The sequence below is a fragment of the Enhydra lutris genome, unplaced genomic scaffold, assembly GCF_002288905.1.
Source record: "Enhydra lutris kenyoni isolate GAN:26980312 unplaced genomic scaffold, ASM228890v2 scaffoldscaffold51, whole genome shotgun sequence".
In the NCBI taxonomy this organism is placed as follows: Eukaryota; Metazoa; Chordata; class Mammalia; order Carnivora; family Mustelidae; genus Enhydra; species Enhydra lutris.
In genome coordinates, this window is record NW_019154135.1 from 11624591 (window position 1) to 11649639 (window position 25049).

The following is a 25049-nucleotide window of genomic DNA, read 5'->3' on the forward strand; positions in this document are numbered from 1 at the left end:
AATAATACATTATATCTTAATTAAAAAATTTTTTTTAAAAATCTACAGGAGAGACAGTATATATTAGAAAATAGGGCAACAATGAAGTTTTCAGATCTGTAATACAGTAAAGATTAAAAATAACATGAATGCCTAAAATTATTGCCTTTTTAAAGAAATGGGCTTTTTTATTCCATGCTAACGAAACAGATGAGTATGAACTTTCTGTGGGAAACAAATATGAACAATCTTTGATCAATGACTCCCAATCCAACAGTTGTATTATTAAAAAAAAAAAAAAAAGAATGGGGTGCCTTGGTGGTTCAGTCGGTCAAGCATCCTAGTCTTGGTTTCAGCTCAGGTTGTGATCTCAGGGTCCTGGGATCAGCCCCGTGTCGGGTTCCATGCTAAGTGTGGAGTGCACTTGAGATTCTCTCTTCCCCTCTCCCTCTGCCCCTAACTGCACCCCCGCTCCCCTGCACACACGCATGTTTTCTCTCTATAATAATAATAAACACATCTTTAAAAAAATAAAAAATATAAAAAATGGAAATTCATCAAATGTATCAAATAAGGTGGTTTGTTACATCTTACAGAATATAGTAGCAAGATGTTACAACACAGCTCTACCGTATTTGTCTACGTATAATACAGATGACATCTCACTGATGGGAAGGATGTTTATTACACAGAGTCAGTGAGTAAAGCAATTAAGATAGGCTTATATCATCTTTTGAAAAAAAAAAGTATATATACAAATATGGCTCAGTAAAATGGGGCGGGGGGTGCTGGTGGATGGAGAAGTATGACCCAAAATATTAACAGCATGTATTAGCCAAAAAGAGATAGGGTTAAAGCATTAAATATATAATTGTAGGAAAATATTCATAATATGCCAAATGAAAAACTGTTACAAGATAACACAAAGGATTAATAGAACTTACTAAATATATTAATACTAAGCTGTAAAAGTTAGCATTTTGGTAAATGTACTTACAGTGGAAAGTTCTTTTTGAAAAAAAAAAAAGATTTACTTATTTATTTGAGAGAGAGAGAGCACTGCAAGTGGGGAGAGGTGCAGAGGGACAGGGACAGAATCTCAAGTAGGTTTCACATGCAGCATAGAGCCCCATGAAGGACTCAATCCCACAACCCTGAGATCATGACCTGAGCAGAAACCAAGAGTTGAACACAACAGACTGAGCCACCCAGGTGCCCCATAGTGGAAAGTTCTTGTATGGAAAGCTTTCGGTACTCTATATACTATTTGATAAAGTGTGTGTGTGTGTGTGTGTGTGTGTGTGTGTGTGTGTGTGTGTGTTTTAATTCGGAAAGTTAAAGTAGTACATGCATCTCAACCTTCTTACAAGTTTATAATTTGTATTTCTTTGTGTGCTAAGAACATGGCTACTTTAATTTTCTTCACCGTTTTTTTCAACAATAAATATTTATACATTTTGTAGTCAATAATTGTTTTTGCCAAGACTGTATACATATTCAGGAAATGAAGCACAACTTTATGAAATAGAAACTCTCATTTTCTGGGGCTCCTGGGTGGCTCAGTCCATTAAGCATTGGCCTTTCGCTCAGGTCATGATCTCAGGGTCCTGGGACCGAGCCCCACATCAGGCTCCCTGCTCAGTTGGGGGGAGTCTGCTTCTCCCTCTCCCTCTGCCCTCCCCACTGTCGTCTTCTCCCCCTGTCTCAAATAAATAAATAAAATCTTTTTTTAAAAAAAGGTATCATTTTCTGTTTACTGAGTTACAGAATTTTAGAGATAAAACAACTCTTAAGAATCACGTAATTGAAAAAATAGTAACAATATAATTGAAACATTTCAATTATTTATAAATACACCCAGTTCAGGAGAGTTTCTGAACTAAGTTAAATTTGGAGACTGACACACAGTGAGTGTTTACTATGTATAAACTCTATCCTGGGTCCTTAGGTTATCTCTTCGAATACCGTTCTCAAAGGAGGCTCTTAAACTCGTTTAAGAGTCAAACACGTCACAAAACATGTCCATTCAACCTGAACAACACAGGGTAACATATATAATGGTGGGTGGGAAGCTTCTCCAAGGAGTCGGCCATGCCAGGAGCTCCCAAAGTAGACAAATATCAGCTACCAGGAAGGGAGGATGGCCAGTGTGCGTGGGGGTGGGGGTGGGGGGCAGGGGGGTGTTCCAAGAACAGGAAAAATCTTAATGCACGGAGATTCTGAGACAGAAATATGGTAAGCTGGTTGAGGACTGGGTATTATAGATATTTTCCACAGCACCCCAGTCATGATCTGGGATTTCTAAATCATTAGCACACAGAAAAAGGCTGAAGTCATTTCATCTCTTCTCACCAACCCAGCAAGATAGAATCAGGTGAGCTGTCCGGAAAGTGTAACGGTACGGTTCCTTGGGAATGGGTTTTAATTACAGGCACGAGACACATTGTGGGTTCAGTACCAGACCCCCACGATACAGTGAATATCAAAATAAAGTGAGTCAAATAGCTTTTTTTTTGTTGTCTTCCAGTGCTTATAAAGATATATTTACACTATTAAGTGTGCAGTAGTATTAGGTCTAAAAAAATACACTTCCTTTAATTTAGAAGTACTTTATTGCTGAAAAAATGCTAACCAGCCTCTGAGCTTTCAGGCCATCATGATATTTTTGTTCGTGGAGGGTCGTGCCTCGATGTTGGTGGGCGCTGGCTGATCGGGGTGGTGGTGGCTGAAGGGGAAGGCGGCCACGACATTTCTTAAAATAAGACAACAGGGAACCTTGCTCCATTGATGGACTCTTCCTCTCTCGAATGCCTTCTTGTAGCTCGCGATGCTGTTGGATGACATTTTACCTACAGAACTTCTTTCCAAATTGAAGTCTGTTATCTCAGACCCTGCCACTGTTTTATCAACTAGGTACAGGGGAGATCCTAAATCCTTTGCTGTCATTTCAACAGTCTTCACAGGGTCTTCACCAGGAGTGATTCCATCTCAAGAAACACTTTGTTTGCTCACCCCTAAGAAGCAAGTCCTCATCCATTCAAGTTGAGTGTGAGAAGCAGCGAAACAGTCCCATCTTCTAGCTCCACTCCTGATTCTCGGTCTCTTGCTGTTTCCACCACACCTGCTGTGACTTTCCCCACTGACGTCCTGAGCCCCTCAAAGTCACCCGTGTGGGCTGGAGTGAACCTTCTGCCAAACTCCTGCTCGTGTGGATATTTTGATGTCTTCCTATGAGCCCCAAGTGTCCCTCATGCAATGGTTCCTCTAGAACGGTGAAGGCTTTCCAGAAGGCTTTCCAATGTTTTGCACAGATCTGTCAGAGGAGTCATCCTCTGTGACACAGCTTTATGAAATGTATTCCTTGAACAATACAATGTGAACGTCAAAATTACTCCCTATTTCACGGGCTGCAGAACGGATGCGGCATCATCAGGCATGAATATGGCATTCATGCTGAATATCTCCATCTGAGCCCTCAGGCGACCAGGAGCATTGTCTGTGATCAGTCAGTTGTGTTTGGAAAGGAGTATTTTCTTTCCGAGCATCAGGCCTCAACAGTGGGCTTAAAGGAGCCAGTGAACCATGTGGTAAACAGATGTGCCACCATCCAGGCTCTGCGGTTTTATTTCTAGAGCACAGGGAGAGTCGACTCAGCATAATTCTTAAGGACTCCGGGATTTTCGGAATGGTCAACGAGCATCAGCTTCAACTTCAAGTCACCAGCTGTATGAGCCCCTCCCCCGAGTCAGCCAGACACTGACTTCTTCTCTCCGGCTATGAAAATCCTAGTCGGCATCCGCTCCCGGCAGAAGGCTGTCCCATTCACTGAGCGTCTGTTGCTGGACGTAGCCACCTTCCTAAATTCCCTCAGCCAGATCTGCTGCTGACTTGCTACTGCTTCTCCATCAGCCCCCGCTGCTTCCCCGTGAGATGTTTCTTTCCTTAAACCACATGAACCCGCCTCTGCTAACCTCAGACTTTTCATTGGCAACTTCCCCCTCTCTCAGCCTTCACAGAACTGAAGAGTCAGGGCCTTGCTCTGGGTGGGGCTTTGGCGTAAGGGAATGCTATGGTTGCTTCCATCTTCTGTCCAGACCGTCAAAACTCCCTCCTCGTCAGCAACAAGGCTGCTGTGCTTTCTTACGATTCATGAGTTTGCTGGAGTAGCCCTTGAATTTCCTTCAAGAACTTATTTGTGTTCACCATGTGGTTCATCGGTGCAAGAGGGTTAGCCTTTGAACGATGCTGGCTTTCAACACGCCCTCCTCGCTAAGCTTAATCATTCCTCGCTTCTGACTTAAAGTGAGAGCTGTGTGACTCCTTCTGTCCCTTAAACACTTGGAGGCCCTTGCAGGGATTTTAACAGACCAGATTTCAATCTGGTTGTGTGTTAGGGAATTGGGAGGCCTGAGGAGTGGGAGAGGGACGGGGGACCAGCTGTCCAGGGGAGCATTCGCCAATTAAGTTCATTGTTGTACTGTAAGGGCACGGGTTGTGGTGCCCCAAGACAATCATAAGAGTCACATCCAAGATCACTGATCACAGATCACCCTAAAAAATGCCATAATAATGAAAATTTTGACATACTGAAATGCTCCGAGAATTACCAAAATGTGACACAGAGAGACCCGAAATGAGCCAATGTTCTTGGAAAAACAGTGCCCACAGATGTGCGTGACCAAACCTTCCATTTGTTTAAAAAATAAAAAGGCAGAGTTTGCAGACCCTGATAATGTGAAGCGTGCCTGTGAATGAGTAGAGCCCTTGGGTGGACATTCTCTGGGGGAGACCACCACCAAGCACCAGCACCTGGGGGTCCCAGCCCTGCCTCCCAGGAAGACCTCTCACCCTGCAGACGGGCCGAGGTCTCTGAGTTTCTCATCTATAAAACAAAGGTTTTGCCGAGGTCATCCTCAGTCCTCATTCTGGTGAAAACACGTATTATATGGCATTTATACGCATCATGACGGATTTGGGATTTTTTTCTTTTCAAGGCACCAAAAGCAGGTCCTTCCGAAGCCCCTCTATGGCCCCACCAATGGGTTTTCAAAGCTGAAAAGAAAAAGTCCCTCCGAAGTCCCACTGGATTGGCGGGTAATAGGAGTAGGGCTACTTTCTCCTGCGCTCGGTGGGCATTCCGACCCCAGCCCTGTTCTCTGGCTCCGATCCCAGCAAGGGAGTTTTATGACATGCACACAGAGCCCCAATAATAAAACTGCAACCTGAAGATGGGACCACGGCCGGCAGTTTTGATCTATTTTAGACAAGGAGACAACAGATTTGTGAGGACTCGGCAGAGCCAAGCAAACAAGCATTTGGGGGCTTTAAGGAGTTCTGGGCAGAATCAAAGCTGAGGTGTTAGATTAGGAAGAAATAGCAAGGTTTGTTTCTATGGCTTCCCTAGTTCTGAAGTCCCAGTGCCTGGTGAGGAGGACATCCCCCGCCTCCCCTTTCACAGGGGACATTCATTTCCTGCTTTCCAGGGCAGGCGGACAAGAGGATCCGAGTGTCCCTGTGGCACAGGCTGTCCCCTAAGTAACACTTATTTAAAACATTCAATATGGTGGGGCACCTGGGTGGCTCAGTCGGTGAAGTATCTACCTTCAGCTCAGGTCATGATCCCGGGGTCCTCGGTTCAAGCCCCGCATCAGACTCCCCACTCAGCAGGAAGCCTGCTTCTCCCTCTCCTTCTGCTCCTCCCCTGCTGGTCATGCTCTCTTTCTCACTCACTCTACCTCTCTCTCTCAAATACATAAAATTAAAAAAAAAAAAAATATTCAATACACCAAAATGGTCCAATTCAGGAGGCCCGCCCTTGAACCCTACAACAGAGGTGCCATTAAAGGTTCCCCAGAGCCACTCCCGCCTCGACTGGCCCAGTGTCTCCACCAGGACACTGAAGGCGAGGACCACACGGGAAGAGGAGAGGTTCTTTATCGAATATTCCACAGGAAGGTGAGATTTCAATTCCGGGAGCGAGGCTGGGCAGCCTCCCCCACCAGCCTCTGGGCCTTTCTTGGGCAGCTCTGAGCGGCAAGTCTCACCGCCTCTCCCCGGAGTCCCGGACTCCAACTCCTCACAGCCCCTGACGGAAGCCAAGCCGCTGATTCCTGGCACCTGCCACCGGCCGTCCTGCCGCCGGGTGTGTTTCGATGCCGGCTTTATTCCGGCAGACTGTTCGTTGCGAAGCACCCTGCCGTGAGCTCGCGGCTGATTTCAGTGAACCTGGAACACCAGCCTTCCTCTGCAGGTGGAACGGGCAGCAGGCACGTTTCCGCCCCACCTTGCTTGTGGGGAGGGCAGTTTTTGAAGTTTGAGGAAAGGTGGACAAAGCAGAAAAGACAGCACTCCAGGTTGAACCCGCAGCTCAGCCCACAAGACCCAGGCAGAATCTGGAGCAGCGCTTTGAACAGGCACAGAACTACCAGCTCCCGCATGGGAGAGGCTGTTCAAACAGGACGGTCTGGAAAAGCGAACAAGAGGTTTCAGACCCGTCAGATTAATCACTGCCACGTTGCTTTTCATCACCACAAGAAGTAGCAATTAGGAATGGAACATGCAGGATTACATTGTGGGAGGAAAAGGAGAAACTTTTAGGTAAAGCGGTACTGAAGAACCAAGGCTGAGAAATTCACTGCAACCTCGGACTTCACCTAGGGAGTAAGGCTGAGGAGAGAGGGAGGGAGAGAGAGAGGGAGAGAGGGACGTGGGGAGGGGTGGGAGAGAAGGGAGAAGGGGAGGGAGGGGACAGAAGGGAGGAAGGGAGAGAGGGGGATTGGGAGGGAAGGAAGGAACAGAGGGAGGGAAGAAGAGAGAGAGGGAGGGAGGCAAGGAGGGAAGGGAGAAAGGAGTTGAGAAAGTCATGAAAAAGCCTTACAAAGATAAAACAACCATTTCCCAGATTCACTCTGTATCAGAAGGATCTGTGACTGTTCACCTGAACTTTGCGCTTGACAAGACTCTAACCAGATGTTTCTCACGGTGGTGGCCACAGCCTACCTGAATCAAAGGACAAAGTGTGCTTGTTAAAACCTGTAGATGTCTAGGTCTCAGAACTAAAATTTATGGAAGTTGGGCCTAAGGCATGTCAATAAGTATCCATGTTTTCTTTTTCCTTTCTCTCTCTCTCTCTCTTTTTTTTTTTTTTTGGATGACACCCATCCTAACAGGTACAAGGTTTGGATCAGTTCCCTGATAACGAGCGATGCTGAGCACCTTTCATGCACCTGTTGTCCGCTGTATGTTCTCTTTGGAAAAATGTCTGTTCAAGCGCTTCACCCATTTTTTAATTGGGCTACTTGTCTTTTTGCCATTAAGTTATAGGAGTTCCCGATACACTTCGCACATTAACCCCATATTGGATATGTGGTTTGCAAATACTTTTTCCCAGTCAGTGGATTTCCTTTTCATTCTACCAAATCCTTTGCTGTGTAGAAGATTTTGTTGGGAATGAGGAGAAACTGGAACCCTGTGTACTGTGGGTGGGAATGCAAACTCATGTAGTTACTGTGGACAATAGCAGGGAGGGTCCTCAACAAGTCAAAAACAGAACTACTGGAGGGCCCCCGGGTGGCTCCGCCGGTTGAGCGTCCAACTCTTGACTTCTGCCCAGGTCATGCTCTCTGGGTCCTGGGATCAAGCCCCGTGTCAGGCTCTGTGCCTGCTTCTCCCCCTCTCTCTCTGCTCCTCCCTCCATTCTCCCCCACCAACACTGATGCATGTGTGCTCTCTCTGTCTCTCTCCAAAATAAATAAGTGTTAAAAAAAAAAAAAAAAAACAAAAACAAAAACCGAACCACCATATGATCCATAAGTCTCACTTCTGCGGATACCCATGAAAACAGGATCTCAAAGAAACCCCATTCAGTGCTGTCATTCTAAATGTGCTGTACGTTATACACAACAGCAAAGTCCATCAGCAGATGAATGGAGGAAGAGAATGTGGCGTGCGAGTGTGCGCACACGCACACGTGCAAATATACTGGAGCCTTAAATAGGATGGAAGCTGACACCTGCCGCAGCCTCGATGAGCCGGAGGACATTATTCCAAGTGACATAAGCCACTCGCAGCAGCACAAATACTGCTTGATGCCACTTATTGGATGAATCTGAAATAGTCAAACTCTTACACGCAGAGCAGAGCAGTCGCGAGGGGCTGGGGCGGGGGATACAGGAGTCCTCGCTCCCTGGATGAATCAGCTCCAGAGCCCTGCCATACTGCACACCGGGGTTCTCTTCTGCTGCTTTGCTTTTCCAAAGGAAGAGCTGCAGACATTTACATCTCGGTCGGGAGGTTAGACGTCCAAGTTCAAGGTGCCTGCGTGCAGGGTTGGCTTCCTTGGAGGCCTTCTCCTGGCTGGCAGATGGTCCCCACAGGGTCTTCCCGCTGTGGGCACCCAGCCCTGCTATCTCTGTGGCCCAATCTCCCCTTCTTATAAGGACACCAGCCAGACTGGGTTAGGACCTACTCATATTACCTCAGTTTAACTCGATTACCCTTCCAAGATCCTGTATCTCCAAATCCAGGCACATGCTGAGGTACTGGGGGCTCCATGTACAAATCTGGGGGACACAGTTCAGTCTACAACACCAGCACATCGCTGGGAATCAGGAGAAAGGAACAGATCCAGAATTTGTGATTCTAAGAATTTTCCTTTAACTATCACACCAAAGCAGCGGGTGTCAAGGGGTAGTGCCTGGACCCACAGTATTGCCTGGGAGCCCATGAGAAATGCAAGTTCTCAGGTCCCACCCAAAAACCACAGAAACAGAAAGTCAGTCTGTGCACGAATAACAAATTCTGTAGGTCAGCATTTTGCTGTGAGATCACTACATCTTTTGGGAAGTCAAGGAGTTAATCCAGTCACCCATGCCTCTTTCAAACACTGTAAGAAACACTAGTTGGGGGGGGGGGCTTGGAAAAGCCTTTTCAGGAAAAGGGACAGACTCAAAGAGATGCAAGGACAGGTGCTCTGGCTGGGTGGGAGTTTCTTTTGTGTTGGACCTACCAGGGTCTGGGCAAATCAGGCAAGTTCTCTACAGCTCGGTGTCCACACCCAAATAACAGCTGCAGGAAGCCTGTTTCCAAACTGAGCAGGAGGATTGAGTGAGAAAATGCACAGAGAGTGCCAGTCATAGCGTACAGCGTGCTGCGGGCAGCTAACTGATGGCCCCATGCTCCGAGGAGTGAGTTCCACAGCCGGCGTGGCATGCCCAAGGACGACCATTCCGATCCAGGCATCGTTCTTCATAACTCACTTCTATGGCACTACTAGGCCCCCCACGTTTAACAAATATATATTTTCTATTTTGTTTGGCCTTCATCAATCTCTCAGAGGAGCCAGAAGTGAGTTATCTGAGAGCTAGCCCCAAAGAAGACTGTTTCTGAAGACATATGGCGAGCGTGGAGGACAGGGGTACCCACAGGCAGGGGCAGCCTGGAGCAAGAATCATAGCAAAAAAGTAATTTCTGAGGGCACCAACAGGAGGAGAAAGGTTTTGTATGTGATTATTCTAGAAACTTCCTCTCTCTAGTGTGGATCGTGTCGTGTTGCTGTCGCCAAAGAGTGACAAAAGTGCTGTACCCAGAAGACATTAATGAACACTCTCTCCAAAACCCTGATCGAGCATTTTGATGAAGTCCTATCTGCAAAATAATGTAAATTTCACTTAAGTAGATATCTCCTGTTGTGCTTCACGGGAAGATTTGCAGAATACAATAAAATCGGCAAATGCAGGCAATGTCATACCAAATTTGTTTTAATGCATCCTGGTCTAGTGTCTTTTTTAGTAATGAAACACTTAAATAGATTTTTTAATGATGTATTTTCCAGTTCCATAATTTGTAATTTGAATGACAAATAAAATCTCATTTTTAGATCATATTTTACAATGGTAATAGAAAACACTATAACGTTCCTTCCTCCGGGGTTCTTCTTTAAATTTAAAATACCACTCTTTTTCACCTAATGTTAGCTTTTTCACACATGTTTTATTTCTAACATATTTGCATGGATTTTCATAATGTTCCCCAAATTCAGAACATGAAATTATCATTTTTTTCAAACCAGGTGCATAAGCATAATGAAGAAAGTATGCAGGCAATACATTTCCAATGTAAATCACCCTGAGTTCTCAATGATGACAAAATGTTTATGAGAACATACTCATATTTTCCTTAAATTCGTTCTTACATGAGAAGGTCACTAACTAATGTACCTTAAAATAAATGAATGCTCAGAAGTGAAACCCTTTAGGTAAAATGCTAATAATAAAAAGAGAAAATAACACGTATGCCCAGTCGAAGTAAAATTTGTTAACACAGGGAGAGAGAGACAAATTACGATATGTACAGTAGAATGTGACTACGAAGAAATGACACAAGCAGGAACATAAATGGATCTGAGAGATAAAATACGAGGAAAAACAGACTTCCATGGATTCACGGTGGTGCCATTCACATGACGCCCAATGCAACGCACGATTATCAGAAGGTGAGAGCATCATGTTTGGGGGATGGGGTCTGACTAGGAAAGGGCAGAGGGGCCCGGCCAGGTGCTGGGAATGCTCTACCTTGACCTGGCGGTGATGACACAGGTGTGTACCGTGGAAAAATTCATCAAATAGTGCTATCAAGAAATATGCCGTTTGTGATAAGATGTAAGCATTAGAAGCTAGCAAAACAAATTTAAGACACCGTTCTTCAAAAATATAAAATTTATGAGCAAAAGTAAGCAGCAATCGTGTCATAAAATGAGAAATTTCAATGGCTAATAAGCATGTAGGGGAATTCAGTGTAGCATATTATAATAATGGTTTTGGTAGGGAAAAGCCTAAAATGGTCCGCCAATCATGCTTACTTCATAGAAGGTTCCAATCCCCTCCCTTTGAGTGTGGATAAGACCTTGAACGTGTGGCTCTCACTCCTATGATTACAGTGTACAGAAGAAGGTGAGAAGTTTTGGCAAATCTATTCACTCTCTAATCTTTTCACTTTAGGTTAATCTAAACAGAGATTCCCCCTCTGACCTTAAGAAGAAGCCTGTTCTGTTCTGAGGGGACCCTGTGGCTAAGATTCCAGGATGACTTTTAGGAACTTGAGAGCAAATCCAACAACCCCCAGCGAACATGTGCAGACCTCAGTCCTAAAACCACCAGGAACTAAATTCTGCCAAAGAGATGAATGAGCCCAGAGAGAGCCCTAATAAGGGTTGGTGGTATTGTGATGCTGTGATTTATAATATGAAGTGTGTATTTGGTCCTCGTCCATCTTTTTTCTTGCAGAATTCCTAAGACCTTTGGATTTTCCTAAGAGATTAAAGGAACAGGGTGTCTGTTGTTATGTTAATGAGCTTACTGAGGTGACTTCTGGAATTCATCAAACTAAGGACCAGGGAACCACAACCTAATTACAGGGTTGGAACTTTCATTCCCTTTCTCTTGACTTCCAGGGACTGGAGAGGGGCTGGATCAATCACCAATGGCCCATGATTTCATCAGTCATGCCTGTGTAATGAAGCTTCCATAAAATCCCCAAAGGATGGTGTTCAGAGAGCTTCCAGGTTGGTGAACACTTGGCAATTCAGGGAGAACGGCTCCCAGAGACGCCTGGAAACTCTGGGACCCTTCCCACATACGCCATCTTCTCCATCTGATAAATTCTGACATGAGCTATACTGTGGATGAACCTTAAAGCCATTATGTTGGTTGAAATAAGCCAACCACAAGAGAGAAAGTATTGTCCAGCTCCTCTAGTATGAGATATCTAGAGCAGTGGAATTCATACAGACCAGAAATAGAATTGTGGCTGCCCGCAGTTAGGAGGGGGAGGGGGAACTAGTCATTACTGTGTACAGTTTCAGTTGGAGGAGGGGAAAGAGCTCTGGAGATAGATAGTGGTCATGGGTGCAAAATAGTGTGAACGTATCCTATGCCACAGAACCGTACACCTGAACATGCTGAAATCCATATTAGGTACATTGTACCCCAGTAAATGCAAGAGTAAATAAATAAATAAATATGAACAATTCACTAATTTATTTACCCATCATTTGGCATTCTTCTCTGCTAATAAACTCTCTACGTAAGAAACAGAATAAAAATTATGACTGTGTCTCAGAGACCTATTCAACCAAAGCAGAAGGCTTCTAGAAAACTTCATGGTGTGGTCACCTCTGCCCCCCACCATCTCTGCAGAACCACAAACAGAGAAGAAACGATCTCAAAACAGTCTGGATTTGAGCTAATGGAGGAAACTATCAGAATCCAAGGAAGTTCCATGAAGTTCTTGAGAAACTGGTTTGTCAGATACAGTGTGAGCATGGACTAAAAGGGTCAAGAAGAATACAACAAGGAAAATGACTACAAAAGATGAAACAAGCTTTCCATCAGGAAGAGATTAAAAGTAATATTTGTGCCACTGAGGAACCCAAACACACACGAGACAAAATCTGACAGAAGTAAGGGGCAGCACAAGCAATCCAGCAATGCGTCAGAAACAACGTCGCGCAACTCTCATTAATGGGCAAGATGAGCAAACGGAATATCAACAAGGACAGAGCTCTTCTACTTGAATAGCCATGTAGACAAGGTGGACACAAGGGTCATCAATAGATCACACCACCCAGCACAACAGACACACGTTCCTCTCAAGAGTACAAGGAGCTCTCTCTAGATGGACCATTATTCTAGCCCATAACGCAAGCCTTAATAAATTTAAAAAAAGTTCAAAATCATATGACATTTTTTCCACTGGTCCAGTCGAGTGATATTAGACTTTAATGACAAAAAGTAATTTGGGAAACTCACAAATATGTGGAAATTTAAAAACATAATCCCGGGTATGCTTGACTGGCTCAGTTGGAAGAGCTGGAGACTCTTGATCTCAGGGTCATGAGTTTGAGCCCCACGTTGGGTGTGGACATGACTTAAACAGATAACTATTTTTTTAATTGTTAAAAAATAAAAACATAATCTTAAAAAAACCAATGAGCCAAGAAAGAAACCAAAGGGAAAGTTTGTAAATACTTGTAGATAAATGAAAGTGAAGATATGAGATCCCAAAACTATGGGACCCATGGAAGTGGTGTGCAGAAGGGAACTTATAGATGTAAATACTGGTATAAAAGAAGAAAGATCTCCAATCAGGAGAAAAAGAGTAGACCAAATCTAAAGGGAGCCAAAGGAATGAAATAATAAAAATCACGGCTGAAATTAGGGACCTAGAAACTAGAAAACCAATAGAGTATCACTGAAAATAGAAGTTGATTGCCTGAGAAGATTAACAACACTGACCACAGGTTAGCTAGATGAACCAAGAAAAAGAGAGAAGGTGTACATTTTTACACTCAGAAATGAAAGAGGATTGTTCCTACTGACCCCAGCTATATAAAAAGGATCATCAATGATAGCAATAATGCTATTAATAATAATAAGATTATATTAATAATATTTACTATAACACAATATATTATATTATTAATAATTATCAATACTAGCAATAATGTTATAGACAGGTGTAGGCCAATAAATCAGGCACCTCACATGACGTGGATGCTTTCCTAGAAAGACGCAAAACATAGAAACCGATTCAGGAACAAATACACAACCTAATAGATGTATAACAAGTAAAGAAACTAAAATATTAATTTTTTAAAGATTTATTTATCCATGAGAGAGAAAGAGAAAAAGCGTGGGGGTTGGGGAGGACCAGAGGGAGAGGGGTGGAGAGAATCTCAAGCAGACCCCTCGCTGAGCACAGAACCCATCATGGGGCTTGATTTCACAACCCTGAGATCATGACCTGAGCCCAAACCAAGAGCCAGCCACTTAACCAACTCTGCCACCCAGGTACCCCAAAACATTAACTTTTAAATAAACTACCCACAAGGAAAATTTAGGCCCAGATGTCTTCACTGGTGAATTCTACCAAACATTTAAAGAATGAATTCTTCACAAACACTTGCAAGAAATATAAGAGAAGGAAAGACTTCTCAGTTCATTTTTGGGGTGAGTTATACCATAATAGCAATGCCAGGCAAAGACATCAACAGAAAAACAAAACCAACAGAATTATAGACCAATACTTCTTACAAATACAGACTCAAAAACCTCAACAAAATACTAACAAATCAAATCCATCAGTCTATTAAAAGAATTATGTACTATGAAACCAAGTGGAACTGGTCTGAATTGGTGAATGGAATGCTGCTTTAACATCTAAAAATCAATTCTTCTAATATATCACGTCAATAAAGAAGGCCGAAAAACCCACAATCATCTCAACAGATGCAGAAAAGGCATTTGGCAATTCTCACCACCCTCGCATGATAAAACCTCTCATCAAACCGAAATAAATAGGAACATCCACAACTTCATAAAAGGCGTCTATGAAAAACCCACAGTTCACATCACACTTATTACAATTTCATCATAAAAGACTCTTGCAACTCCAGAAATCAAATTAGACCAATCTTAAAAATGGATAAAAGATACAAAGAGACATTTCTCCCAAGAAGATGTTCAAACACCAGCTCACGAAAGGAGAGTCGACATCCTTAGCCATGAGGAGAGCCCAAGTCCAACAGCCAGCGAGCCAGCACCCCAGCCCACAGAGCTGTGTGCAGTCTGGAGCACAGGTGATCACAAGAGCGGGTGTGCTAGGACAGACACAGGAGGCGCGTCGATCTAGGGGCATGTCAAGTGTGCGGCCCCTGGAGAGAACAGCGCAGCAGCCCCATCCATCACATGGTAAACATACGATCCAGCAATAACGCTCCTTGGCACCTACACCCCAAAAATATATGCCCACAAAAGGCTTGCACACAGGGGTGTCTGGGTGGCTCAGTCGGTTAAGTGGCCATCTCTTGATTTTGGCTCAGGTCATGATCTCAGTCTTGGGATTGAGTCCTGCATCAGGCGGGGAGCCTACTTCTTCCTCTCCCTCTGCCCCTCTAACCCTCTACCCCTCCGCTTGTGTGCACGCGCGCTCTCGCTCTCTCCCTCTCTCTGTCAAATAAACAGATAAATAACTTTTTTAAAAAATTTAAAAACACAACGAGAAACCTGCAAACCAGTTACAATGCTTAAAATAGCATTGTTTTGTTTTTTGAACCCGGGAATACCAAGCTCTAGGGGACACAGGGCAAACGGACCTGTCCCATGCTGCTGGGAAGCATGTGACATGGCACACCCCAGACACAATGCCCCTAATGTATGTAATTTTTGTTGCCTCTCCCTGGCCCTGGGTGGCTGGTGGACTGGAGTCCCCTAAGGAGGACATGTGTCCCGTTGCCCACCCGCCTCCAGAGCCCAGCTCAGCGCTCCGGGGCGCGTTACTGCTCACAAGCAGCCCTGGATTCGTTGGAACTGCAGCCACACACCCAGAAACCAAACCCGGAGTCAGTCCAGTCTGCGGTGTCCATGAATGCGCTTGCCAGGAGACCTGGCCCTCAGCACCTCGGTCCGCATGGAGCTCCAGCATGGACAGAAGCTCCAGGAAGGCGAGGCTCACACCGGGAGTTCTCTGCATGTAAACGCACTCCTGGCAACGTGCCTGCACATCCTAGGCACCCCGAGAATGCAGGCTGGATTGTTCGGATTTGGGGGACAAAGGGAGGAAAGACGCACGCTTTTCAGGACTGATTGTGCATGCTAAGAAATTGCTAATGTAACACATTGGGTTCTGAAGAAGAGAGAAAGACGCACGCTAAACCCACCATTGTTTTACACAAGGTAAGACGAAACCCTCAGCTTTCTGCCCCTGAACGGTACCCTGTCTCTCCAGTCACCTTCTCCAGGCCTTTCTATCAGACCTTCACACGAGGGCTTTCGAGAGAAGGATGCTGACATTCTCCCCACAGCAGAAATGCAAACAATTCCGCGTACTTACAGTAGCCAGGAGCAGGCTCTGGAGGCTTCTGGTCCTGCGGCTCCAACTCGGCCCCCGGCTGCTTCTTGGAACCTTGCAAAAGCATCAGGAACACCTTTTGGAGCATTAAAAAGAGAGCTTCCTATTATTCATACTCATTTCCACAACACGTTGCTTTTCCTGGCTTCAGTCACCCGACAAGGTCGTGATGACAATATACCGCACACTCACACACACATCATTCACTTTTCATTGTGCTGGCCTGGAGCCAAGGCCACCCAGGTTGCGGCAAACTGTTCGTAAGGCTGCTCACAGGGCACAGAGGAAGGAAAGCTGACCGTGGACCTCAGGGCACTTACAGGCAGAGGCCGGTCCAACCCAAAGGCAGGAGAAGGCAGAGCACAGCAGGTTCCGAGAAGGTGTGCCCAGCACAATGTGAGTTTAGGGCCAGCTGCACCAGCATCCTAGACACTGGGTGACCCAGCTTATTCAGCACGTGGGATGCCATGCGTAAGAACCCCCACCAGACGTGTCTTTTCCATGGTGTGCCATGACGCCCAGAGCAGTCTGTTTAAGTAACGGCTCGAGGTCCCTATTCAGCTGGTGCTGGAAACCCAAGCCCAGCTTCAGTGTGTTCAGATCCGAGGACTGGGCCCACATCAGCGAGAGCAGCGAGGCGCCATCTGAGCCAGGACAACTATCCAAGCCCCAGAGCCACACCTGGAGGTTCGACAGGGTCCTTGGAGGCGTGAGAGGGCGTCCCTAACATGACCTCGACAGGTGCGAGTGAGAGGCAGGCATTTCCTGCACGAAAACCGGGCAGCGACCACTGCCGTGGGCAAGGCTGGGGCGCGGGCTTGAGCGCGAGGATCCTCGTGGCAGGTGCGACCAGCTCCGCACCCGCAGGCTGGGGACCCAGTGCCCAGAGCGTCACCTGCACGGCCTCCGGAGCAGGGGTGGCGACGACCAGTGGCTGAGGTTCAGCGGATGACGGCCGGCACCCGGCCTGCACTGTGGTGTCTGTAAACAGCACCCCCTCTGACTGTGCCAACTGAGGAGAAGCACGTGAGTAGGGCTACAGGGAGAGACGCACACTCCGTCCGGGACAGAATCCTGTTGACAGAGATCCCGAGTCCTGCCCCGGTCGAAGGCCAGCAGGTTTCTTGAGATCTGGTGTGCTCACTTGTATTTGTAAGATAACCCCGCGGATTCCCAGTAAGACCCCAAGGAAAAGAGGCAAGCCTCAAGGCCACGACGGGGACCACCACCAGCAATAATAATAATACTGATTAATAATTAATCGCAGCATGGTGCCAGGGTGTCCCCTGGGAAAGCGATTCTGCCTCTCTGACTTAGTTTCCCCTTAGGATACATACTACTACTAAGACACGGGACAGAACTGTGGCAAGTAGGGAGTGCGTTTTAGACAGAGCGGAAAGAACGTGCTCGCCCAAGGGAAGCTCCGGACGCCTGGTCCTGGGAGGAGCCAAGTGGGAGGAGGAAGTACGAAGGGGCAAGCCCATGATGTGTTACCCCAATTAATTCGCAGCCCAACCAGGGACACCAGGACTGTTACCCCCATTTGCGAGGAGGGCCCTGAGGCCTCAAGTGAGAAGCGTTCAGCCAGGGCATTTATAAAGATTTTTATTTCAGGGTGATGGCATGGCTCAGTTGGGCGGAGCATCTGACTTGATTTCGGCTCAGGGCAGCATGTCAAGGTCGTGGGATCGAGCCCTGTATCGGCCTTAGTGCTGAGCGTTGAGTCTGCTTGAGTCTCTCCCTCTCTGTCTGCCCGTCCCCCTGCTCACCCTTGCTCTCTCTCCCAACAAATAAAAAAATCTTTTAAGATATGGGCAGCCGACCCAAATAGACACGCAGACGGCCAACAGACACATGAAAACACGCTCACCGTCTCTCGGCGTCAGGAAAATGCAAACCTAACCCACGACGGGAAACCAGCTGACCCGTCAGGATGGCTATCATCCAAATGACAAGAAATCACAGCTGTCGGCCAGGATGTGGGGAAGAGGGAGCCCTACGTGCGCTGTGGGTGGGAACACGGACCACTGCAGACACTCGGGAAAACAGTACGGAGGGGCCTCAAACAGTGAAAAACAGAATTACCCTGTGACCCAGCAATTCCACGCGGAATTCTTCCAACAGAAGTGAAAACACCACATTGAAGAGACAGCCGCTCCCCGTGTTTCAGCAGCCAATACGCGGAGTGAGCCCGAGGGCTGAAGGTCCGGCCACGGATGAGCGGATACAGAAGAGGCGGTACATGCGTGTGTACACACACACACACACGTGCACGTGCACATACATGCACACACACGTGCGTTCAATGGAATATTATGCAACCATAAACAGGAAGGGACTTCTGTCATTTGCAACAACGTGGATAAACCGTGTGGAGAGTTGTGCTAAGTGAGATAAATCAGAGAAAGAAAAATACCCGATGATCTCACCTATAGGTGGAATATTAAAAAGAAGAAAAGAAAGAAAGAAACAGAGAACAGACCCGTTGGTTGCTGGGGGAGCGCAGGAGCCACGTGGGTCCGGGGTCAAAAGATACAAACGCGCGGTTATGAGTCAGTCCCGGGGAGCTGGTGCATGGTGTGCAGACTCTGGTTGGCAGCACCGGGCTTTGCAGCTGAACGCTGCGGAAAGAGTAGGTTACTGAAGCTCTTTCCAGAAGAGAAGAACCATGCGAGGGGAGGCACGTGGCGGGACCGTGGGAGGGGAGGACGTGGGCGGGACCGTGGGAGGGGAGGACTTGGGTGGGACCGTGGGAGGGGAGGACTTGGGCGGGACCGTGGGAGGGGAGGACGTGGGAGGGACCGTGGGAGGGGAGGACGTGGGAGGGACGGTGGGAGATGAGGACATAGACAGGACCGTGCGAGGGGAGGACGTGGGCGGGGCTGCCGACAGCCATCCGGACAACACAGACACACACCAAGTCATTACGTCGCACGCCCTAACCGCATACCACAGTGCGTGTCAATAAAACGGGGGGAAGAAATGAAATCTCAAGGGCACTGGCCGGTGTGGAAGTGACTTATAATGCAGCAGGAGCACAACTGAAGGGCCCAGCCTGTGGCATTTCCGCTCTTTGTTCTCAAGGAGCGGCACGTGCAAAGGTTCCAGAATCTTCGTCTGTGGGCTGATGCTTTCCCAGTCGAGGAGCGCTGTGGGGTGTGAGCCCTGACGGCAGCCCGAGGTCAGCTCCACACGGAGTATGCCGTTGATCTCTCAGGCCGCGGGGTGAGGCCCACCCCCTCGTCACATCGTCTCAGCCCCCGGACTCAAACTGCACTTAAAGTGTCAGTTTGATGGACTTCATCCCGGAGATGCGCGGCGCTGGCACCATCCGTGAGGCTAGCCGACTCTGCGGGACAGGGACGGCATTGTCCCACCCATGCAGGCACGGGAAGAATTCCCAAACTTCAGCCACAGCCTGAACACAGCTGTGTGTTTTATCAGTTCCCCAGAAGAAAGTCTTTTAAGATGGTAAAACCCGTGGAGAGAGCTCCGGTGCTAAGGACCGTGAGGGTCACTGGCCAGTCCGGGCAGATCTGTCCCCCGACGCGGCTCATGGAGCACGCAGTGGGATTTTGTCAATTTGGAGGATCTCGTATCTGCTCCCGATGGCTGTTGTAACAAATGACTGCAAATATGGGGTCTTCAAGCAGTGCCAATTTATCCTCGGATGGCTCTGGAAGTCGAAAGTCTACCGTGGACGTCCTGGGCTGGTTCCTTCTGTGCACCCGGAGAGGGAATGCACCTCTTGCCTTTCACAGGTCCTGGTGGCGCTTACAGGCTCTGGTGCCCATGTTCTGGGCCCTGCACTCCACGCTCAAAGCTCATCACCCCAATCCTGGCCTCCGCGAAGTCATCACCTCCCACCCGACACCTTCCTATGTCCTTCCGACAGGCACGCTTCTGATGACACCGTCCCATCCAGGATGACCTTCGCCTTCCCGGCCAGAGATCTGTGCGGCTGATGAGCTCTGGTCTGGGGATTAAGGACACAGACACTCTCGGGGCCATCATCCGTCCCAGCACCAGACCCCACGCCTCAGTGCAACTCTGAAACAGGGACCCATGGCCCCTGGAGGGGAGGGACCAGGTTCCGAAGGCGGGTCTTTGAGCGCTGGTGCTCGAGCAGCTTCTGGAGATCGACCATGTGCAGGTGGATGGAGCAAACAAGGGAAGACCCTGAGAAACGGAAGGCGCGTGTGGCCCAGTCAGAGCACGAGGGACACATACGAAGAGGGGACACCGGATGAACCCAGTGTGACTGGCTGGGCCTTGGAGGGGCCGCGTGGAGGTGAGCTCCTGGTTTTCAGTGTGTGGAGGCAAAAGAGCCGGGCGACAGGGACTCCCCAGCCGCAGCCAGGGCTGGAGCAGGGAGCAGTGGTGCCCCACAGTCAGGCCTGCATCTGACAGCCAGGCCCCCTTGCAGGTGCGGGGATGCACCCCTTGTGCCCAGAGCACCCCCTTATGTCAGAGAGCAAGAAGACATGCAGATGTAATGGGGACACATTAAAGATGTAAAACCAGCTTGGCTACATGCAGTAGGATTCCAGCATCAAGTGAACAGGATCGCGGCAGACCGTGGCGGTGCATAGCGTAAGAAGCCACGACTCCTTACGGATACAGACAAGTAAATGGGGTGAAGAGAACGTGCTCTGTTTCTGTGTAATGCCGACCAATAAATGCAGAAGGAGTCACAGAATGAGAGGACCCACCAGCTGGCAGATGTCAGGGTCCTAATGCACTCGGGCTGGGGACAGGGCAGGGGACCCGAACCAGCACCATGAGGAATGGGAACTGAATGAGTCTCAAGGCGCGTCCTCAAGAAACAATGAGAAATGAAGAGCAAAGGAAAATTAGCTGCACAGTGGAAACGCCTAGCAGGTGCCGTGGACCTGGCTGAGCCACGTTCTCACCGCCCCACAGAGCAGACCGCCTCGCGCATCTTGGGCAGTCAGAAGCAAGAAGCCACCATGCCACTCCTGTCACCGGGCAGCCCCCAAATGCAGAACCTGGTCTGTGAGGAGGACAAACCCGCGTGGGGGCTCATGGTGCAGAAGGGCTATTCTGGAATCTGCAGAGACACTGAGGTCACCGACCTCCTGGAAACAGGCATTCTTGCAGAGTGACAGAGAGTAAGGAGACACCTGATGCACCTCAGTCATGACCCCAGATCCGATGCTTCTGCTCCTTGGGACACGAGAGGCACAATCGAAACCGGAAGGCGAAGACTCTACAGAAATCCTTGGTTCCTAGAAATTGCTGTCCCCTTCAGATGCAGGCATCTGAGCTCATGCACCCGAGGGTCTGACATCCAGAACTTTCTTGACGGAGGTACAAAGGGAACCCGCTACACAGGACGTACCAGGCTGGATGGGAAGAAACGGCCCGTCTCACACAGGCAGGCTCTGCTTTCTAGATTACTGAACACGTCACAATTATTAAAAATGTACTTCAATGTTTATAATTGGGAAGGCTCTGGATAATTGGGGTGGGCAGGAGACACATGGGAAATCTTTGTACCTTCTCCGTATTGCAGTGAACCTAAAACTGCTTTAAAAAGTAGTCTATATATATATATATATATATATATATACATATATATATATATATACACACACACACACACACATGTGTATATATATATACCACTAAAAATCTAAAATTCACTCCATTTGCATGACATCGAAAGATTTTGCCCTGGCTTCAGAGCTGGCTCTGCATGTACTTCTGGTGCACAGCTGGTGGGCGGCCGGGGGTCTCCAGATCTCCCCGGCCCCCCAACCACACCAAGGAAGGTTTGCTCCATGCATTAGGACACACATGGTGACCACAACATCAGGTTTTTACGTCTTAGCCTCCCTGGCTTGGGAGCCCGTCTAGGGGCCCTGAATCACAAGGACATTTACTGGGGTTTAAAAAGAAACCCGCACTTAGCTGCAGAGGCGGGGTGTCCCCAGCAGACCCTGTGCACCTGCGGCAGTGTCCTCAGGAAACACACAGGGGGACAAAGGGGGAGCACAGGCCACGTGCCCACAGCTATGCTCACTGCAGATCGATCACAGACACAAGACAAGAAAGTCAATCCCAGCCGGTGTAAAAAGACAAAATTGGCTGAGATAGATACTTTATAGACTCCATCAAACAAAAGAAAATTTTTAAATGGCTTAATCATGTTTTTTTCCAATTTAAGATACCTTTGTCAAAGAAGTCTGAAGACTCTAATATTATATTTTGTTAAGTCTGTATTTCACATCTTGGTTTATTATGGTTGCCCGTAAGACGGAGAGCGTCTTTCGAGCGTCTGTGCGTGCGCGAGAGAAAAGCAAGCGACGTGAGCGCGGACCAGCGCCTGTTCAGTATCTCTCATGCACAAAGCATGTAGGAGCGTAGCAGGCAGGAATGACCGCAAGAAACGGAGAAGCCCGTCGGATTCTCCCAAGTGATTAGCAGGAGGCTCTTCGCTTCTTATTGGGCTTGTTTTGGGGTGATTAGCACCAAGGACAAGGGATGGGGGAATCTGGAGAAAGAAAAGAAAAAGCAGGTTGCTGAGAAGCAAGTTGGAGGGAGGGATTATTCCCTGAAGAAGGGGTAAGGACGGAATCTCTCCGTATTTTGTTGGTGCTGATGGTCCCACGACCCCACGCCTCTGCTAAAATCTACTGAGTGGATTTCACGGTACCACAATTACATCAATAAAGGATTTTTTTTCTTAAAGGGGGCAAAGATGAGGATGATTAAGAAATTTACCAAAGGTGCATCAATGGGTATAAGTAAGAATATTTTGGAGAAGAAAGGCAAATACAAATAAGAAATAGGGATATTTAAGGAATTAGCATCAAAAGAATTTCCAGGGGGCACCTGACCGGTTCAATAGGTAGAGCCTGTGACTCCTGATCTCAAGGTTGTGAGTTCAAGCCCCACGCTGGGTGTAGAGATGACTTAAAAATAAAATCTTTTTTAAAAAAGAATTTTCCGGATGCCTCAGTGGCTCAGTCGGTGAAGCGTCTGCCTTCAGCTCACGTCATGATCCCAGAGTCCTGGGATGCAATCCCACATCGGGCTCCCAGCTCAGCAAAGAGTCTGCTTTCCCTCTGCCCCTCCCCGCCTATGTCATGATACCATGTGCACGCACTCACTTTCTCTCTCTCTTTCTGGCAAAAATAAATAAATAAAATCTAAACAACAACAACAAAAGAGTTTTCAGAAGTTACGCCATGATGACGCATTGTCATAACATTAAAAATCTAGAAGGACTGAAACACAGAAATGCTTAATTTCTGAATATACCAGCGCACATGTATTCTGGATTAAAATAGCAGTACTCGAGTGATACTGAGAAGTCCTCATGTTTGTGTGATTCCTTGCTGTTTGTGATCCATCTCAGAATTATCGTGTTATCAGATCCCAACACACACAGTGTGGGAAAGTTAGGAGGAATTTCTATGTCCTCGATGAGAAGGAGTGGCACTGTAGCCCAAGGGAACGTCCGGCTTCACCCTGACTGTAGATCTCAGCCCACCCACACCTGGCCGCTCCCCCAGCCGCGGCAGCCCCCACTGCACTCAGCCCCTGCAAGAGAGCCTCGATGCTGGAAGCCGGTCACAGCGGAAGGCAGGTGGCCGCTGGAGGAATGGTTATGGGAAAAACCGACACGGCTTAAGATCAATATCTTAACTGGGCAGCTCCTATTAAACAACAGCAAATGCAGAGGCGTTTCCAATCAGACTGAAGATTGTGACCCTGGTCGCCCAGCACATCACTGTAAAAGGATCCTCTCTCCAGGGAGGAGGGGATCCCCACAAAAAGCCAGCTCCCAGACCCAGAGCTGCCCATGGCACGGAGGACCCAGGGGAGCCCCCATCTGGAAGGGACGCAGGGGCACCACCCAGCCCAGGACCCTTCCAGGGCAGCTCCTGGACATTTCTTGGCATCCCTTCAGGCTGCACCAGGAGCCCATCCCATCAGCCTCACCTGTGGCTCCTGGTAGCTCCCAGGGACACACTCGGCCAATGGTTTGGAGTTAGGATTCCAACCCAGGGGCTCTGCACCTGGGCACCGGGACCCCTGGATTCAGCCAGAACCCCTGAAGCCTGCCCCGCGGGGTAGTCATCACCACCCTGGGAATAGCAACCACAAAGCCCTAGTTTCTGCTTCCACTAAACCCTATCAGAAACTAAGAATTCCTGATGTTGAAGGTGTGGGTGACCTCTGGTGTCCTGCCTTAGCCAGGCTGGCCACGGTAGACCCTGACAGAGGTCACCTCACTGGACCTCAGGCTCAGCAACAGCAGCTTTCTGTGGCCCCTGTGAGTCAATGTCCCATTGCTTTGTCTGGCTTTTACTAAAATAACACCTATAAAGGAGATGAGTGGCTTAAAAAAGATTCTGACAGATAAAAGGAGCGATACAAGCATACAAAAATGAGTAGAAGGCAGAGCTGACACCTTTCCTGGCCCAGAAGTTTCTTTGATTTAATCCAAGGCGGTGGCTGGAACCAGACCTGATAGTTTGGCAGAAAGGAAGGAGGGAGTGTGGGTGAGAGGAAGGGAGGGGAAGAAGGCAGGGAGGGAGGAAGGGAGGGGTGGGGAAGGGAGAGAGGAAGGGGTAGGAGGAGGAAGGGAGGGATGAGAAGAGGAAGGAGAGAGGGAGGGAGGTGAGAGGGGAGGGAGGGGTGAGAAGAAGGGAGCGTTAAGAAGGAGAGGGAGGAAGGGGAGAGGAGAAGGGGTGTGAAGAGAGGATGGGAGGGATAAGATGGGAGAGGGAGGATGAAGGGAGGAGTGGTAAGAGGAAGGAAGAAGGAGAGAGGGGAGGATGGGGAGAGAGGGAGGGGTAAGGGAAAGGAGGGAAGAGAGGAAGAGGGAGGGGTGAGGGGAGAGAAGAAGGGAAGAGAGGGAAGGAGAAATAAGAGGGAGGGGGAGGGAGGGGAGACAGAGGGCTGAGGAGAGGAGGGAGCAAGGGAGGGAAGAAGGAGGGAGGGAAAGAAATACTAAGAATAAGTAGGCATCTTATATACACTGTAATTATTAACACGCCTCTCCGTAACCGTCCATTTGCCCTGAATTATCGATTGCATAACGGTTAACAAAGGATTAAACGCTAAGCACCAACACGGATCACAAAGACCCCTCCCCATGTTTGACTGTGCTTAAATTCATGCTTAATTCA

At 48.0% G+C, this 25049-nt stretch overlaps 1 protein-coding gene across 1 annotated transcript in view; it reads right to left on the minus strand.

The window, feature by feature from the left end:
- Window positions 1–25049, minus strand: part of LOC111157011 (ATP binding cassette subfamily A member 13) — a 326661-nt gene that overhangs the window by 126175 nt on the left and 175437 nt on the right. The window contains exons 44-46 of the mRNA XM_022518213.1: window positions 16781–16897; window positions 16371–16566; window positions 15868–15939 (exon numbers count right to left, since the gene is read on the minus strand). Coding sequence (XP_022373921.1) covers window positions 15868–15939; window positions 16371–16566; window positions 16781–16897 — 385 coding nt within the window. The remainder of the gene's footprint in view (window positions 1–15867; window positions 15940–16370; window positions 16567–16780; window positions 16898–25049) is intronic.